At 46.0% G+C, this 19,505-nt stretch overlaps 1 protein-coding gene across 4 annotated transcripts in view; it reads right to left on the reverse strand.

Moving 5' to 3' along the window:
- The window catches only part of grik4 (glutamate receptor, ionotropic, kainate 4), a 352,270-nt gene that overhangs the window by 16,683 nt on the left and 316,082 nt on the right, over positions 1–19,505 (reverse strand). For all 4 annotated transcript variants that reach the window (XR_011516047.1, XR_011516045.1, XR_011516046.1 and 1 more), the window contains exons 13-14: positions 18,127–18,330; positions 15,143–15,256 (exon numbers count right to left, since the gene is read on the reverse strand). Coding sequence is in view for 1 of the 4 variants with exons in the window: in XM_054742697.2 (XP_054598672.1) it covers positions 15,143–15,256; positions 18,127–18,330 (318 nt within the window). In the remaining 3 variants the exon portion in view is untranslated. The remainder of the gene's footprint in view (positions 1–15,142; positions 15,257–18,126; positions 18,331–19,505) is intronic.

Below are 19,505 nucleotides of genomic sequence, written 5' to 3' on the forward strand. Positions count from 1 at the left end.
TGATCACACTGTCGGCTGACGTGGGGTTTAGTTTAAGGAGGGTCAAGAGGTTAAATAGTCTCTAGTAAAAAGTGACGATGAGCTAATGAACTCATGAGAATGGTTTGAAACGTCTCCTCCATCCAGTCAGAGATGAGTTCAGTCATTAGAAAAAGTTTCTGATTTGACTTTTGATCCTTTTGCTCCACTTTAGTTTGTTTTAACATTAAACATGGTGACTGTTTAGCTTGGATGAAGATAAAGAATGTGACTGTGATGGTAAATAAAAGGATTTTAATGAGATAATAACAGAGTTTTATCTGCATGTGACCATTTAGATAAAAGTCTTCCATGATCAGAGCAGCAGCTCTACTACAGATAACAGGATTTATTTATCACATTCTGATACTGCAATGATAACAAACATAAACAATTTTCTGTTAATTATACTTTTGTACATTTGCTTTTGTATTAAACCTGCATCATAAAGGTTCAGGTTCAACAGTAAAACAAAACCTTGAGGTCAGAATCAAGAACAGAAGACAACAGGCAGTTTGTGCTCCTCCCTGGAGGCTGAACACAGTAGTGAGAGAAGGTTAGATCATCAGCTAAACCATTAAGCAAACATTAAACATGAAGTCTTTTCTATGACCTCTACTTGACCTCCAGCATGACTGGAGGTGCACAGCGGTCTGACTCAGAGACAGAGAGGAAGGAGATTAATCGTTTGAGTGGTGGAGAAGCAGCTATGGGATGTTATTTATCAGCTTGTAATGGTTACAGGAGATCATTTCAATTCAATTCAATTCAATTCAAAAATACTTTATTAATCCCAGAGGGAAATTAGAGTTTCAGTACACACAATTCTGAGATCGACATACATACATAGACACATGACAAGAATTGGTGACTGTGGTCATTCCCAACCCGAGTCGCGCTGCCGTAATAGATCAAGAGGGTTTATATGAGGATAGAGTCAGGGGGAGGGAAAAAAAAGGCACTTCACAGTTACCCTCAACAGAGAGGGTAGCTTTGCTCTACAAAAACACATCAGACAGATATGCACACAGACTTCAGATGATACACAACACAAGTGTCCAATAGGTGGGGAGGTAGGGTTTGGACTCTCCTCACTTCAGAGCGTGCAGCCGCATGGAGCAGCGCTCATCACCTCCGTTTGGAGAGGGGAGGGAGATAATGGGTTAGAGGGCACATTGACTCCTAGATACGGTTCCACGGCCTTCACCGGTCACAGTCCCGCCCAGGCTGGGATAGGGAGAAAGAGTTTCCATAGCGACGACAGCATTCCACATTTCATCTGAGGGGAGTTTACACTTCAGCCTCACAGGCTCCAAGGGCACCAGATTCAGATAATAATTGTTTTGGGGACAGACAGAGATAATTTCCTCTCTGCCTTAGAGTTCTGTTGGTCTTCAACCCATCTAGATCCAATAATGGTGGAATTAATCTACCCCAATCTGTGCTGATCTATCGACTCGCTCCTTGATGGAATCCACCTTCTGTGCCAAAGCCTGAATCTCAGCCAAAGTTCCAATCTTACGACTCATCTCGACAATTATATGAGTTTGTGTGTTCACAGCATGATGCATTCTATCCCTGAGATCCGGGATTGAGCCAATATTCCTCGAAAGCTCGTTAATGTTCCGGTATGCCAGGTAACCGCTCAGGCCAAACAGCAGGAATCCTGACACCAAAACAACGAATATCCAAACATCTTCAGAATCCTCTACAGACAGTTGACAGAGGCAGATCAAGTTCCACTGTTTCCAGGATTCCATGATATACCCAGCTGGCTCTGTCCCAGAGGGGCACCCGGGAGCCCCTTCTCCCGTCCTCATCGTTGAAAAGATTTTGTCAATCGCGTTGAGAGACCAACTGACCAGATCCATTTTCAATCATTTCCAGTTTCCAGAAAAAAAGCAGAAAGCACCGTGCACACAAAGACAGGACAAAGAGCCTTGGGATGAGGAGGGAGGGAGAGGAGGAAAAAAAAAGTTTCTGTACTTTCCAAGAGCCGGAAGAAGAAGCTGATAAAATAAGGTTGTTAACATCAGACCAATGAGAATATGAAGGGTCAGTTCTAAGGTTTCATCAGCAGCTTTTATCCTCTGAATGAAACCAATTACTGATGAACGAGCATCAGGGTGAGTGTGTGTTTATTTATGTGACTTTCTGCTCATTTTGTTTTTCTTTCAGCTTATGAGCTGTTGATAAGAAAACGTCAGCTGTTTGCACACAGATGCACATCCACCATCTGTCCACTAATCTGAGACAGAGGTGTTGACTGGAGAGTGGAGGTGATCGAACAACCAACAGACGACACAAACGTACAACACGTCCAGTAGAAATGGCTCGTCTTCCATTTCTGTAGGTAAAAAGAGCAAACTCAAGTCACTTTAATGGAGATCTACTCAGTTATGAGTTCCTGTGAGACCTCACAGAGCAGAACACTGCAGAGACTAAAGAGATGGAGTTCTGAGCATCGTCAAATTAAATCTGAGGTAAACGGTCTTGTTGGGAGTTTATTGTGATACAGACATCCTGAGTTAGACTTGTGCAGAGAGGAAAACTCATTAATGTGTCAAATCACTTTCATTCTAGCCTGACTGAGCGCCAAACAGGAGATACATCTTTCTGAACCTGGACCAGTAGAGAAATGAAACACATGATGGCCTTCTTAGAGGCAGTGTGTCACTGGAAAGAGAGGAAACTGCCAAGTTGTCTTCAGCTGGAGAAACAGCAGGATGAGCTGACAGGAGACGTCCTGTTTGTTGGTCCATGCTGAAGATGCATTTTGTGAATGACTGGCCACATGTGGCCACTTCTTAAGTTTCCACTGAGGAACCATTGTAAAGATAAAACAGAGTGAGGGGATGCGGGAGTCCCATGCTGACAGATGGCAGAGAAGTGAAGGTATAGGATGGAGACTGAGAGAGAGAGAGAGATAGAGAGAGAGAGAGAGAGAGAGAGAGAGAGAGAGAGAGAGAGAGAGAGAGAGAGAGAGAGAGAGAGAGGTAAATACACTGCCCAGCTAGAAAAGAAAAAGGTCACAGATGCTAATATTTTGTTGGACTGCCTTTAGCTTTGATTACACACACATTCGCTGTGGCCTTGTTTCGATAAGCTTCTGTAATGTCACAAGATTTATTTCCATCCAGTGTTACATTAATTTGACACCAAGATCTTGCATTGATGATGTCAGAGTGTGACCACTGCTCAAAGCCTTCTCCTGCACACTCCCAAAGATTCTCAATGGGGTTGAGGTCTGGACTCTGTGGTGGCCAACCCATGTGTGGTAAAGTCATACCAATCTACAAAAATAATGATAAACACATGTTTACCAACTATAGACCGATCTCATTGTTGCCTCCGTTTTCAAAAATCTTGGAAAAACTCTTTAATACACAACTAGAAAATGTAATTGATAAACATCACATAGTTAATGATGGACAATATGGCTTCAGAAATAAAAGAACAACTTCTATGGCTATAATAGATGCCGTGGAAGAAATCACCAGTGCACTTGACAACAACAAATATGCAACTGGAATTTTTATTGACTTCAAAAAAGCTTTTGATACAATAAATCACTCAATTCTGCTTGACAAATTGGAAAAATATGGAATTAGAGGAGTGGCATTGAACTGGGTAAGAAGTTATTTAAGTGGAAGGGTACAGTATATTAATAATGGACAGAAAAAGTAAAAAAAAAAACCTTGACATTGTTTGTGGTGTACCCCAGGGATCAGTACTGGGACCTAGTTTGTTCAATTTGTACATTGATGATATTTTTGAAACATCTACATTACTAAAATGTATTTTATTTGCAGATGATGCAAATATATTTTATAGCAGTGACAATTATCCAAATCTTATTAAAAAATAAATGAAGAATTAACTGTTGTTAAAAGATGGATGGACAGCAATAAGTTGCCATTGAATTTAAACAAGACTAAAGCAATAAAATTTGGTAATCAAGAAACAAAGTTTGAGTTGCCAATAAATATAGATGGTTTTCAAATTGAAATGGTACAAGAAAGCATATTTTTGGGAATCACAATAGACAGTGAACTGTCATGGAAACCTCACATCAGACACACAAAACAAAAAAACTCTAAAAGTCTATCGATAATAAATAAAGCCAAGTCATTTCTTGATTGCAACACACTTCGTGTATTGTATTGCTCCTTAGTTCTCCCTTATTTTACTTATGGCGCTGAGTTATGGGGGAATAACTATCAATGCTCCTTACAGCCTTTTTATATATTGCAAAAAAAGAGCGGTCCGTATCATAAATAAGGTTGGATTCTTAGAACACACAAATCAACTATTTTTACAATCAAAATTATTACAACTACAGGATTTAATTAAAAATCAAACAGTTCAAATTCTTTTCAAAGCATTTAATAAACTTCTACCAAATAATTTACAAAAGCTATTTATAATTAAAGAGCTGTCACATAGCCTAAGGAGAGATAAAATATTTAAATTACCACTGGTGCAAACAACACGCAAAAGCTTTTGTGTGTCTGTGTGGGATAAAAATATGGAATAATTTAAAGGCTGATCACAAACAATGACAAAATATTCCGATTTTTAAAGTGCACTACAGAAGAACAGATTGGTTAAAATACATTACAAATGAGAATGGACAATGATGTGCGTAAAGGTGTATGGGAATATATAATTAATGATATTGATAAGAATTGTTAAATTGTCTAGACTACCATTATTATTATTGTTATTATTTTCTTTGGACAAAATGTTGTAGGGGTGGGCTTGAAGAAGCTTGGCTTCCGCCCACTCCCTTTCGAACATGCCTACAACGATGTCAACTCGATTTACTATTGATTTATCTTGTGAGGTTTATTATTGATTTATATCCTGTTGTTAATTGTGATGTTATTGGCATGTTGGAAATAAATAAATGATGATGATGATGATGCTCCCTGAACCTCCTCTTTCATTATTCAGCCAAACGGAGGTGCAGAGGAATACACACCCCCATCGCCATCAACGGCGACGCTGTGGAGAGGGTGAGCAGCTTCCGTTTCCTTGGAGTTCATCTGGCAGAGGATCTTACGTGGTCAGTGCACACGAACAATACAGTGAAGAAGGCACAGCAGCGCCTCTTCTTTCTCAGGAGACTGAAAAGATTTGGCATGAGCCGCCGCATCCTCAGGACCTTCTATCACTGTGCCATTGAGAGCATCCTCACTGGATGCATCTCCACCTGGTATGGCAACAGCACCGCTTACAACCGCAAAGCTCTCCAGAGAGTAGTGCGGTGTGCAGAAAGGATTATTGGAGGTGAGCTTCCCTCCCTCCAAGACATCTACAGGATGTCATGGTCTGCGTCTGTCTTCCCCATGTGTCTCCTGGTGTCCTCCATCCCTCTCTAGATTCCCTCTTGTGTCTCTTTGTTCCCCAGCTCCTCTTGTGCTCCACTCCATGTTCTCCCCTTGTGTTGTAGCCCTTTAGCGCCCTCATGTGTCCTTGTCTGTATCCCTGTTGTGTGTCTTATGCTGTAGCTCTTTGGCGCCCTCATGTGTCCTTTTTCTGCGTGTCAGTTTAGTGTCTTATGTTTATAGTCCTTTAAGTCTAGTCCTCCCAGGTTTTGTGTCATCTCATTCTTCCCCAGGTCCTCCAGGTCTCGTTTACATTCTGTGTCCTTGTAGTCCCCAGCTTCCTTGTCCCCAGCTCAACGTGTGTGTGTGAGATCCAGTCTCCTGCTCAGTTTGTGTTTGTGTGTGTGTGTGTGTGTTGTTCTGTGTGTGTGTGTGTGCTTGTCCATTCCCCTTTCCCGTTTATATATTAGTGCCTTGGTGTGTGTGTATTAGTCCTTCCCGCAGCCTTTAGATTTAGTTTTGGTGTCTTAGAGTTTCTTAGGTTTATTTGGCCCTCCTCTGTTTCTGTTTGCCCATTTTGATTATTAGGTTCACCTGTCTTCCCTCCAGCTCTCACTTCACACACCTGCTCCCATTTTCCCTAATCACTTCTCCCAGCGTATTTAAGCCCTGTCTGTCTCTGTGTTCTTGTCGGTCCATTGAATGTTTGTTATTCTGTCAGTCTCGTCTCGTTTGGATTACCAGTGTTCTTTGCCCCTTGGACTTTCTAGAGTTTTTGATCTCCAGAGCTTATCTGGAATTTTGGACTTCTGGCTCGCTGCCTGGATTTACTTTTGTTCCGCCTTCAAAATAAAGAATTTTACTTTTTCATCATCTCTGCCTCGTGTCATCCTGGGTAACTGCATATTTGGGTCCTAACATCCTCAGAACGTGACAGAATGGACCGACCAGAACAGGACCCAGCAGGAACTCCAGGTACACAGGAGATGTTCTATTATGACGGTGATCCAGACCTTTGTATGGGTTTCATTCGGGACTGTGCCCGTTGTTTGGACTTGGAATCTTCAGAGTTCAACAAGGTGTCGTATATGGTGCTCTGGTTGAGGGGTAAAGCCATGCGGTGGGTTGCTGACCGGTTCGACATAGAGGATCTTAAGGCTGTGTCTTTTTGGGACTTTGCTGCATTGCTCCTCCGCACTTTTGGCCGAGATCCTCCTCCACCAGTCGCTGATGCCACCTCAGCATCTCAGATGGGTCACACCGCCACACCCTCACCAGGTCCTGACAGGGCCACCACTTCCTCTCCGATGTGTCACACCACCACACCCTCACCTGATCCGGACTGCATCAACTCCCCATCTCAGACCATCAGAACCGGATTCATTTCAATCTCTCCTATGCATGTTGATGCCACCTCAGTTTCTCAGATGGAGTACACCACCACACCCTCACCAGGTTCTGACAGCGCCACCACTTCATCTCCGGTGGGCTGTATCACTTCCTCCGCACCTGTTGAAGTCACCCCCGCACCTCCTAGGAGTCGTGCTCATCGTAGACGACAACGCCATCACCAGCACTCTACTGAGGCCAGAGTGGTGCCGCCTATCTCAGAGGCCCCTACTCGGAGACCTGCGTCTGAGTCACACCTCACCTCAGCGGTGGTCCAAGGGAACGCATCGCACCTCGCCTCAGCGGTGGTCCAAGGGGACGCATCGCACCTCGCCTCAGCGGTGGTCCAAGGGGACGCATCGCACCTCGCCTCAGCGGTGGTCCAAGGGGACGCATCGCACCTCGCCTCAGCGGTGGTCCAAGGGGACGCATCGCACCTCGCCTCAGCGGTGGTCCAAGGGGACGCATCGCACCTCGCCTCAGCGGTGGTCCAAGGGGACGCATCGCACCTCGCCTCAGCGGTGGTCCAAGGGGACGCATCGCACCTCGCCTCAGCGGTGGTCCAGGGGGACGCATCGCACCTCGCCTCAGCGGTGGTCCAGGTGGACGCATCGCACCTCGCCTCAGCGGTGGTCCAGGTGGACGCATCGCACCTCGCCTCAGCGGTGGTCCAGGTGGACGCATCGCACCTCGCCTCAGCGGTGGTCCAGGTGGACGCATCGCACCTCGCCTCAGCGGTGGTCCAGGTGGACGCATCGCACCTCGCCTCAGCGGTGGTCCAGAAGCGGACGCCACCCGGCTCGAGCCCCGAAGCAGACGTACCTGGCTCGAGCCCCGAAGCAGACGTACCCGGCTCGAGCCCCGAAGCAGACGTACCCGGCTCGAGCCCCGAAGCAGACGTACCCGGCTCGAGCCCCGAAGCAGACGTACCCGGCTCGAGCCCCGAAGCAGACGTACCCGGCTCGAGCCCCGAAGCAGACGTACCCGGCTCGAGCCCCGAAGCAGACGTACCCGGCTCGAGCCCCGAAGCAGACGTACCCGGCTCGAGCCCCGAAGCAGACGTACCCGGCTCGAGCCCCGAAGCAGACGTACCCGGCTCGAGCCCCGAAGCAGACGCTCCCACGTCCTCGAGCCCCGAAGCAGACGCTCCCACGTCCCCGGGCCCCGAAGCAGACGCTCCCACGTCCCCGGGCCCCGAAGCAGACGCTCCCACGTCCCCGGGCCCCGAAGCAGACGCTCCCACGTCCCCGGGCCCCGAAGCAGACGCTCCCACGTCCCCGGGCCCCGAAGCAGACGCTCCCACGTCCCCGGGCCCCGAAGCAGACGCTCCCACGTCCCCGGGCCCCGAAGCAGACGCTCCCACGTCCCCGGGCCCCGAAGCAGACGGTGCTCCCACGTCCCCGGGCCCCAAAGCAGACGGCGCCCCCTCCGGCTCTGAGACAGACGGCGCCCCCTCCGGCTCTGAAGCAGACGCGCCCGGCTCTGAAGCCGACGTCGCCCCCTCTGGCTCTGAAGCAGACGCGCCCGGCTCTGAAGCCGACGTCGCCCCCTCCGGCTCTGAAGCAGACTCGCCCGGCTCTGAAGCCGACGTCGCCCCCTCCTGCTCTGAAGCGGACATCTCTGTCTCCAGTCTCCCCACACGTGTTCCAGTTCCCCAAGCCTCAAGTGTTCCCATCTCGAGTGTTCAAGTCTCCCAGCCTCCCGAGTCACAAGCCTCCCAGTCTCTAGCCTTCCAGTCACCTCAAGCCCTCCAGTCACCTCAAGCCTCCCAGTCTCTAGCCTCCCAGTCTCTAGCCTCCCAGTCTCTAGCCTCCCAGTCTCTAGCCTCCCAGTCTCTAGCCTTCCAGTCACCTCAAGCCTTCCAGTCACCTCAAGCCTCCCAGTCTCTAGCCTTCCAGTCACCTCAAGCCTCCCAGTCTCTAGCCTTCCAGTCACCTCAAGCCTCCCAGTCTCTAGCCTTCCAGTCACCTCAAGCCTCCCAGTCTCTAGCCTTCCAGTCACCTCAAGCCTCCCAGTCTCTAGCCTTCCAGTCACCTCAAGCCTTCCAGTCACTTCAAGCCTCCCAGTTTGACGTTCCCCAGTCTATGTCCCCTCAAGTTCCCCAGTCTGAAGTTCCCCAGTCTACGTCCCCTCAAGTTCCCCAGGCTGACGTTCCCCAGTCTACGTCCCCTCAAGTTCCCCAGGCTGACGTTCCCCAGTCTACGTCCCCTCAAGTTCCCCAGGCTGACGTTCCCCAGTCTACGTCCCCTCAAGTTCCCCAGTCTGACGTTCCCCAGTCTACGCCCCCTCAAGTTCCCCAGTCTGAAGTTCCCCAGTCTGTGTCCCCTCGTAGTCGTGGTCTTTGTCCAGAGTCCCCTGTTAGTAGTTGTCCTGTGTCCCCTCTTAGTCATGGTCTTTGTCCAGAGTCCCCTGTTGGTAGTGGTCCTGTGTCCCCTCTTAGTCATGGTCTTTGTCCAGTGTCCCCTGTCGGTAGTGATCCTGTGTCCCCTCTTAGTCTTGGTCTTGATCCTGTGTCCCCTCTTAGTCTTAGTCTTGATCCTGTGTCCCCTCTTAGTCTTAGTCTTGATCCTGTGTCCCCTCTTAGTTTTAGTCTTGGTCCTGTGTCCCCTCTCAGTCTTAGTCTTGGTCCAGTTTTCCCTCTCAGTCTTAGTCTTGGTCCAGTTTCCCCTATCACCACACTCCTACAGTCCAGGCTCCTGGTTCCCCGTCGCCGGCCCCCCAGACTCCCACAGTCCCGGCTCCTGGTTCCCCGTCGCCGGCCCCCCAGGCTGACACAGTCCAGGCTCCTGGTTCCCCGTCGCCGGCCCCCCAGACTCCTACAGTCCAGGCTCCTGGTTCCCCGTCGCCGGCCCCCCAGACTCCTACAGTCCCAGCTCCTGGTTCCCCGTCGCCGGCCCCCCAGACTCTTCTGTTCCCTCCTCGCCCGCCCCTTTTTGGGTTGTGTTTTGTTTGCTCCCTCCTCTCCCTCCCTCTGGTTGTTTCGTGTCTGGTTTTGGTCTTGTCTTTTGCTTGTGGTGTTTGTCTGTCTTATGGTCGTCTGGTATCCGCCCTTAGAGGGGGGGGTACTGTCATGGTCTGCGTCTGTCTTCCCCATGTGTCTCCTGGTGTCCTCCATCCCTCTCTAGATTCCCTCTTGTGTCTCTTTGTTCCCCAGCTCCTCTTGTGCTCCACTCCATGTTCTCCCCTTGTGTTGTAGCCCTTTAGCGCCCTCATGTGTCCTTGTCTGTATCCCTGTTGTGTGTCTTATGCTGTAGCTCTTTGGCGCCCTCATGTGTCCTTTTTCTGCGTGTCAGTTTAGTGTCTTATGTTTATAGTCCTTTAAGTCTAGTCCTCCCAGGTTTTGTGTCATCTCATTCTTCCCCAGGTCCTCCAGGTCTCGTTTACATTCTGTGTCCTTGTAGTCCCCAGCTTCCTTGTCCCCAGCTCAACGTGTGTGTGTGAGATCCAGTCTCCTGCTCAGTTTGTGTTTGTGTGTGTGTGTTGTTCTGTGTGTGTGTGTGTGCTTGTCCATTCCCCTTTCCCGTTTATATATTAGTGCCTTGGTGTGTGTGTATTAGTCCTTCCCGCAGCCTTTAGATTTAGTTTTGGTGTCTTAGAGTTTCTTAGGTTTATTTGGCCCTCCTCTGTTTCTGTTTGCCCATTTTGATTATTAGGTTCACCTGTCTTCCCTCCAGCTCTCACTTCACACACCTGCTCCCATTTTCCCTAATCACTTCTCCCAGCGTATTTAAGCCCTGTCTGTCTCTGTGTTCTTGTCGGTCCATTGAATGTTTGTTATTCTGTCAGTCTCGTCTCGTTTGGATTACCAGTGTTCTTTGCCCCTTGGACTTTCTAGAGTTTTTGATCTCCAGAGCTTATCTGGAATTTTGGACTTCTGGCTCGCTGCCTGGATTTACTTTTGTTCCGCCTTCAAAATAAAGAATTTTACTTTTTCATCATCTCTGCCTCGTGTCATCCTGGGTAACTGCATATTTGGGTCCTAACATCCTCAGAACGTGACACAGGAAGCGGTGCCTGAGGAAAGCGGGGAGGATCATCAAGGACTCAAGTCACCCCAGCCATAAACTGTTCAGACTACTTCCATCAGGAAGGAGGTTCTGCAGCATCCGGTCCAGAACCAGCAGACTGAGAGACAGCTTTTCCATCAGGCCATCAGACTGCTGAACACATCACAGACACCTCACCCTCACTACTGAAACTCCAACATTACACATTCCATACTGTACATTAATGCCACTGTTTTGCACATACCAGCCACTGTATATTTTACATTTTATATCTCTTATTTTATTGTTTACTTTATTCATTTGTTAAATATGTATATACGCATTATACACACACTCACACGCACACACACACACATAGAAAAATAAAAGAAATAAAATACTAGCACACACATTTAGTAACGTATATATCTTACATACTATACATATTATTACTTAGATTAGCCATTTTTATATTTTGCTTGTTTTTACGTTACTGTATTTTTGCACATCTCTGTTGCTGTGAAGCTCGCACACAAGAATTTCACTCGCATGTACTGTACCAGTGTACCTGCACATGTGATGTGACAATAAAAGTGATTTGATTTTGATTTGAGATGAATGATGATGTTTTTTCAGCTTGATGCATGACAATGATTTGACACTTCTCAAACAGACTAACATCATCTCCACGACCACAAAATCTTTCCACATGGTTGATTAAGAAATAAAAAGCAACTCATTGCACCGGTTGGGTTTAAATAACTTGTTGCCAGCTGAAAGATAATTGCCCCTGCAGTAATTATTTACTGTAATAGGAGGCTCGTACCTATTTGCTTATTTTCATCCAGGTGGAGGTTTATTTTTGATCGAGCAGTGTATTACAGGGATGATGGTGAACCAGCAGGAGTGCTGATGCTCAGAAGTCCTGACTTTGCTGCTGTAATTTGTTTGCTGTTGGATTCAGGCGGACTTTTTTTATTTTCAGGAGTCGAAGGGGAAATCATCCAGGGTGCTTCTGCAGCAGACGCAGTAATGAGCAGGGAACGGCTTCACATTTCCCACATTTACAAAACATAACAAGATGTTTGCTCTGGTAGAATAAATTCCAAATATAGTATACAAGAAAGGACAAATCAGCATAAAACTGGATCAAATAAATCAAAGTTTCCAACAGACAATCATGAAAAGCTGATGCTGACAAACCAACAGATGTTTATCACTGGACTGCAGCTCCTCTCAACCCTGACAAGGGTTTTAACATCTTTCAGCTTATTGTTCTGATTTCATTGCTGTGGTCGGCTGGTTCTGCTCCACTCTCACTCTGGTTCTGATAAAATCACTCTGCTCTTCTTGCTCGGCCCCAAACATCAAACACACGAGTTCAACGACTGCCCAGAGAATCCAGCCTTTGGAGGCTGAAGGGTCAAATTTAGTTTGGACTGAGGGAGGGCTCAGGGAACCAAAACTCATCTGGATTTTTAATTTAAACCGAGAAACATCAGAAAATTCAGCCATTAACAGGAAATGAGCTGTGAGGTCGATCTGAAAACCTCTGGGCCTGATGAGAGACCACCAGGAGAACTCTAAACAGGGTCTCTCATCTTCTGATCATCAGATCTGCTTAAAAACTAACAAGTTCTGAATCCATCTGAGTGTTACGCTTTAGAAACACGTCTCAGAAATGTGCAGATTTAGTTGTTAGGATTGTGTTTTTGTCCATTTTTGGTAGAAAAGCAGTCGGTCTGAGAACCGGGACTCCCACAGAAACCTTCAGATGGGCTCAAACACTCTTTTTGGTGGTGTAATCACTTTATTCCAGGTTGGTCTGTCAGAACCAGATGGGCTCTATATTCTTCTTTTAAATCTTGTCAGCAGCAGCAGCTTGTCAGTTCCAACTTGACAGGAGGGGTGGCTGAAGGAGCTGCTGAAGTTCTCCTGTCATGAATTTCACCTCGTCATTGTGCCTTTTGGTATTCAGACCATCTTGTTTCCCCCTCAGGCAACAAAGTGTTGCATCTCCTGAATACAGACTTCCTGTTGTCGTTTTAACTCTCACCTGCTCTCATCCTCTCACTCCTCCTTTTATTTCCACTCATTTCTCCTCTCCTCTCCTCTTCTCTTCTCTTCTCTTCTCTTCTCTTCTCTTCTCTTCTCTTCTCTTCTCCATTTTGGGTCTTTAACTCAGATCTTTTTGATAAATGTGCTCAGTGCTGATTGTGTCAGAGCAGATGCTGTCAGATGTTACACAGGATAAAACAACCGCCGCTGTGGTTTGTGGAGAATTGTTGATTTGGTCGAGGTCAGGGGTCATTTTCACAACAGCATCCTGCTGCCTCTCAGCTCGCCAGGTTGCCTGGCTTCATGTCAGGGTGATTTGTACACATGTTCTGTCTTCAGAGCAGATGCTGAATCTGGAGCAGATTTTATTCATGTCCAGTGAACTTGTGTCTGATTAGACTCCATCATCAGATTGAACTACTGTTGTATAAAGGTTGGTTTAGTAGATGTGCTAAATATAAAGAAGCAGAAGGTTTATGAGGTTCAGATGAACCATTCTCTGAACTGGTTTGACTTCTATCCATGTATCAGACACCCGCTCATTTAAAAGCTGCTGCTGCTGCTGTATGACTAAATCAGCCAGCTGCCAATCCTCAACCTGCCAAAGTTCAGCTGGAAGCAGGAAGAGGTTTCGCTTTCCTGCTGCAGAGACGATGCAGACAGTCTGAGACTTGTTTCGGTATTTCCCGTCGTCGAGTCAGTTCAACCACAGAGAACAAAGTTCCTCATGTTTTGTGTAAAGTAACATGAAATCACACCCCAGGTAATTAAACGTTGTTGTTCACAGTTTTCCTTGATGCTCCACAGAAAGTGTGACTGCAGCCGTTAGCAGGTTGTACAGAACAGAAACCAGTGCAGCTTTAGTCTGAATGTGTTTTTGCTTTGATTCTGTTTCAGGTTCAGGAGTTTAAAACAACTTTAGAAATGAGCAGATTTACAGGATCAGGCCTCTTTTCTCCAGGAGCTGCTGTCTGCTTCGATCAGAACATCTGATTCATATCTGGCTACAGAAATCAGTGACAAAATCCATAAAGAGCAATAATCTGACATCAGCGACACACAGAAACAGAGACGAGAAAGGAATACATGCAAACTGACACCGATAGTGGAAATTAGACGGCAAATAACAGCCAGCCAACCACTTTATTTTATTACTTTCACCATTCTTATTGATCTGACTGAAAATTTCATTATAAGTTTGAAATGAGCAGCTCACCTCCCTGTTGAAATCACGGTGTTTCTGATCAATAGTCAGTGGATTAGAGCTAAATATGTTCAGTCACAGAAATTCAAATATTGGATTTTTCCAGAGAGTGAATCAGATGTGAGAATGCCAAGGGGCAACGAGAGAGTAAAGAGAGCTCAGGGAAATGGAGATGCTGGCCTTCTTTATCTTTGATCCTCTTTTCTCTCAGCTGTAGCCTCCACTTCTCTTTAAGTGACCTTTCACTCTGAAGTTTAGCATCATCTGGGTCGAGGCTGAGCTCATTCATCTCTCTGTCTCGGCTCCAGCTCGGTGGGGACAACAGCTCCACATCATCTCCTCGTGCTGCCACCTGCCTTCCCCTCTCAGGTCATGCGCTGCCCAGCTGCCCGTTTAAGGCTCTTGGTGCCGAGTCCAGTCCCTGGATCTTACTGTACTGGAGCTGAGCTCCAACAGGAAGTGGGAACAACAACAAGATGGGACAGAAATGTGAGTAAACGCCCCTCTGGGTTGCTGCATTGTCAGCTCAGACACACTCCCAGAACATCTTAGTGGGGACTGTGGTCGGTACCACTGGGTCCAGTGGTGTCACTTTGGGTTTTTGGGTAGGACTGATGATTAATGAGCCACAGGCCAAGTGAACACTGGCTCACTTCCACCTGTGCTGCAGTTGTTTCATTCGTTTTGTCCCTGGGCTGGCTCTCGGCTGCACATGGATGGATCTGCTTGTGTGAATAAGACGACAAACTATAATCAGAGAGCAAGCAGAGAAAGAGTGTGAAACTGCTCCATTCATTTAGAAGTTCACACTATAAAACACCATCTGGTGCTGGAGGACGGAGGCCAAAGAGCAGGAGGACAAAACAAGAAGTAGAAAAAGAAGTAAAAAAGAGAAATAAAGAAAGGGAATAATAGTAAATCAGGAAGAATAGAGCTCACAGGGGAAGGAAAACACAGCAGTGGAGAGGTGGAAGAGTTAGCCAACAGAGCCAACGCCAAAGAGGAGAAATTACTGAGAGAGAGAGAAAAGAGAGGAGAGTGGTTCTTTCCCAGCTATTAGACATGGCCCAGGGCCTGCTGTGATAATCTGTCTGAGAAAGCTTCTGTGTGTGTGTGTGTGTGTGTGTGTGTGTGTGTGTGTGTGTGTGTGTACTCACCAGGTGAACACGATACATGATGCTTATCCCGAGGGTCATGAAGGGTTTGGAGAAGTCGATCACCTTCTCACGCTCTGCAGTGATGGTCAGTCCAGCGACCGCCAGGTCGGCTTTCTGAAAGGTAAGACACCGTGAACACATGGAACCAGATCAGAGGAATTACATCATGTCTATGACTCAGCCACTTAACACCACAAGGGTGACATAAGAGGAGGTTTTGCAGCTAAAACTCCAAAACCCTCATTTTGTGTTTTTTAGTCTCTTTGTCCACCAACAGCACCAATCTGTGGAGAGGATTATTCAGCTTTTGCCTGGTGTGTGTGTGTGTGTGTGTGTGTGTGTGTGTGTGTGTGTGTGTGGTGGCAGTGGTGGTGGGGATCATCAAGGGAAATCACTTGACACAGCGAAGTCTGCTAAAAGACAGGCAGAAATGGTCGCTGCAGCTGGATTTCTACTAATAATGAAGGCGAGCAAAGTGCAGCTGCAGAGATTTCTCCTGTCCCTGCAGAACGAAGAGTGAAAGCAGTAAAGCATGGCTCTTTGTCTGCTGCAGGAGGACTAAGAGGATTGGGGAGATGGGGGTGAGGACAGGGGAGAGCTGCAGCAGCGGTGCAGACCCAACTCAGAGCTGAGACTGTTTCTGTGTGAAGGAATCAGGGAGGACAACTGACACACATAAAGCTTTGTTTTGGTTTAAACATGGATTTTCTATGATTGTTCTAACATTTAGAACAAGTTTAAAGTGCTCTGTTGTAATGGAATGAAATGACTTTCCTCCTAAAAGTCATTTCCTCCCTCTCCTCAGCAGGAACTAATCTGCATGAGATATTGGTCGAGGTCTCATGCATTTGCTTCTAAACTGTTTTCCTTTCCAGCCCAAGAGAAGAAAGAAGAACTCTTTCTATTTTTAATGAAGCTAATCAAACAAAGTGTTAGTCAATAATAAGATGTTGACCAATCTGTGAAATGACAATGTTATGATTAGTAAGTTTTAATAAGTAATATGACTTTAATCTAGCTGCACTAGACATCCTGATCACACGTAATGTAAACGCATGACACATTGCTTTTACTCATCCAATCGGAACCTTCCTTTCTGAAGCGTGACAGAGTCTCTGTGGTGCTTATGAATCTGTCCAACTGATTCGACCGTAAATCAAAACATCCAGATTAATAAAACCAGTCCCCACGCCATCTTAAGTTCAGTTCACCGCATTCTAAGAGAAGTATCGGACCGGCCACCCGGACTTCCTTTTAAGCAAGGAACCAACAAGCTGGATAAAATCTGTTGCATTTTACCATCCAAGCAACGGTTTATTTCAGAATAAAAGCTGAACTCACTGACCCTCCGGGTCCATCTGACGCTGTCAATCAACTGTCGCTTTTTACCTGGAGACAATCCAAAGACTAGTCTGTCGTACTGCTGACGCTGTTTCATCGGCTCCGGTACCAAAAGAGGGGTTCGAGGACCTGGCATTCTGGTTCTGTATGGAGGTCTCATTCTAAGGGTAAGTGTGGAGCGACAAAATGGCGTCTTATGTGTTTATGAAACTCCGATCATAGCTCAAGAGCAAAACATCACTTCATCACTCAGACTTGCTTCTCCGGATAAGAGAGTTCTGATGACAACATCACTCACACACACACCATTCATCTCAAATCTCATTCACACCAAGATCCGTCCATCACTTAAAGTTTAGAGTTAGTCTTGTTTAAAATTGTTTAGAAATAAATCTTAAACATTTTAAAGGCGACTCTCTCTTCTCTTGTCTCTCAGTTAATACAAAGTGTTACATAATCCCTGCAATAAAAAGTTCCAATATTCTGGTTAAAAGTTCCCAAAGATGCATAAGACTGATTTCATATTCGCTATGGAATCTCAAGTCTTATGGTTCATCAAATAGATGTAAATTAAATCCTTACACTGTCAACACACACTCTAACCTTTAAATGTTCCCTCACTGACCTCTCAAGCTCAGACCAAAGCTCCATTCTCAGATCTGGAAGGAAAATATTTGATTTCCATCATTTGAAATTCTGATGTCCTGTTTCCGGCTCAGGGAAAAACACACAAATCGACCATCCAGGTGATTCTAACAAATCTACAGCTGCTGAAATATTAACTCCAGATATAACATTAATAAACATTATTAGACGTTTTTGTTCGCCTGCATTTATCAGTCAAAGATCAGCTGTTTAGTGCTGCATTAAACCCATTTCCTCTGTTTTTTACTCATATTGTTCTGATCCAGTAAAAAGAAGAAAACCTGTGAATGAATGAGATGAATTAAACTCAACTTGTTCAGATTAATTCAGAAAGAAACCAGATTATTCTGAACAGGGACTTCTCTCTGATCCTTGTGACAAAAGTCAAAATAAATCTCTGATTCAAAGAAACATTATTCAGCCTGAGTCGTCCAGCAGAGACACAGAAATCTGGTGTCCAGATGTCCTCAGAATGTCCTCCTCTGCTGCTAGAAGAGTGTTTTTCATCCTGCATCTTTTATCCTGATCCTGGATCTGTTTACTGTGACACACTCCTTTTATATCCTTAAACCAACAAGCTGAGGTTTCTCCTCACAGATGAGGCCCTGCCCATTCTCACCCCCCTTTATAACCTTATCAGCCTATTCACAGCGAGGTACAGCATAACCACGAGTACATCAGCATCGCTCTGAGAGTCACCAGCAGCAGCAGCGTGGATGGATTCAGGGGGAGAGCCTGTTTAGGTCACTCCAGACAGCTTAAAGAAAGAGGCTGACAGAAAACGAGCCACCAACAAGCGGTGACTGGTTTAAAAAACAATATTAGAGCAGAAAAGGCCAACTGCTGAGTGGGAGATAGAGGGAATCTGTCATGAACTGAGTATTTTGGGTTTTTAGCATCACTGTGGAGAACTTTAGATGGTGATTTCCCTTCTAACTAAAACAATGACGTGATCATTGTGTCTCACTGCAGGTGTGTATTGATGTGTGTTTGTTTACCCTTGAGATGAGCTCTCCAACCATGCCGGTCCACGTCCCGTTAGCTCCAGGAACCCCATAAACTCCATCCGCCACCAGCCGGATCTGATACTTAAACTTGAGGATGTCTGCTAGCTCCTTCAGCATGTCCACACAGAAACCTTCATAGCGGTCGTTCCCCTCCAGTTCCTGGTGGTTCTGCCGCAGCATCACATATGGATTCTCCTATAAACACAGTTAGAACTGCATGACACCGACTATCTAGTGATGGTAGAGTCACAATGCAACAGGGAGATGACCAAGGTCCAGAGGAGGAGGTGTGATCTAAAACTTCTCCTGTAATAAATCCTAAACTCTGAGCCCCTTTAACGTTTTATGGGATTGTTTCACAGAACCCGTCTAAAGATTTAACGTGACGAAGAACCTTCCCACATGTTGACTGGAGGTCGTAGTTCACATCAGGTTTACTGGCTTCAGTAAAAACTCAGATTAGTGGATCTGAATCAGAGCCAGGAGCTAAAATCAGAAAGAACACGAGTGTTCTAATCTGTTGTAGCTGTAGCGCGCGCGCGCACACACACACACACACACACACACACACACACACACACACACACACACACACACACACACACACACACACACACACACACACACACACACACACACACACACACACACACACACACACACACACACATTTACTTTATTTACAACCTATCTGACTATTTGTTTACTTAAGGCTGTTTGTCATTTAGTTGATGTTGTAGGAAGACAGAAAAAGCTCTGGGACGATAAAATTCAGAGCTACCTACAGAGCTCTTTCTAAAAGTAATCAAGCTGTCAGACTTGTATGTTTGGGCTCCACTTCATCACTTAGAAAGTCAGTTTGTGTTGAATCATCATTTCAGTCAGTTTGTGAATTCAGTTAATAGATATAATTTTGGCCTTTTGGAGTCAGGAACAATAAATCTGCCGATCAAACAATTTCATGAGAAATTTCTGTGTTTGATTTTTTGGCAAAGGAGTTTGTGAAAAAACAAGACTGTGTGTGAGTGTGAGTCATTCAGACAGCTGTGCAGGTTAAGAAGCTGCTGTAATGATGTGGTTCTGGATGCTGAGAACTGGAATAAAAGTGAAACCATTTTGACGTTCCAGTTGTGTACATTTGTATTTTTGGTCTCTGGTTGACTTTTGGTGGATTTATTTAACGACAAGAAGCCGGAAACACTAATCGTTGGGAGCTTTAAAAATCTAATGAACAAGACTGCTGTTGTCATAGCAACTGCTGAGGACCACTCATTCCGTAAATAAGAGGGGCATCACTTTGACATCTCAACGTCATAAAAACTGCTTTAATGTGATGAGAAGGAGGATAATAGTGAAGCTCATCATAATCA

This window comes from Nothobranchius furzeri, chromosome 13, assembly GCF_043380555.1.
Source record: "Nothobranchius furzeri strain GRZ-AD chromosome 13, NfurGRZ-RIMD1, whole genome shotgun sequence".
In the NCBI taxonomy this organism is placed as follows: domain Eukaryota; kingdom Metazoa; phylum Chordata; class Actinopteri; order Cyprinodontiformes; family Nothobranchiidae; genus Nothobranchius; species Nothobranchius furzeri.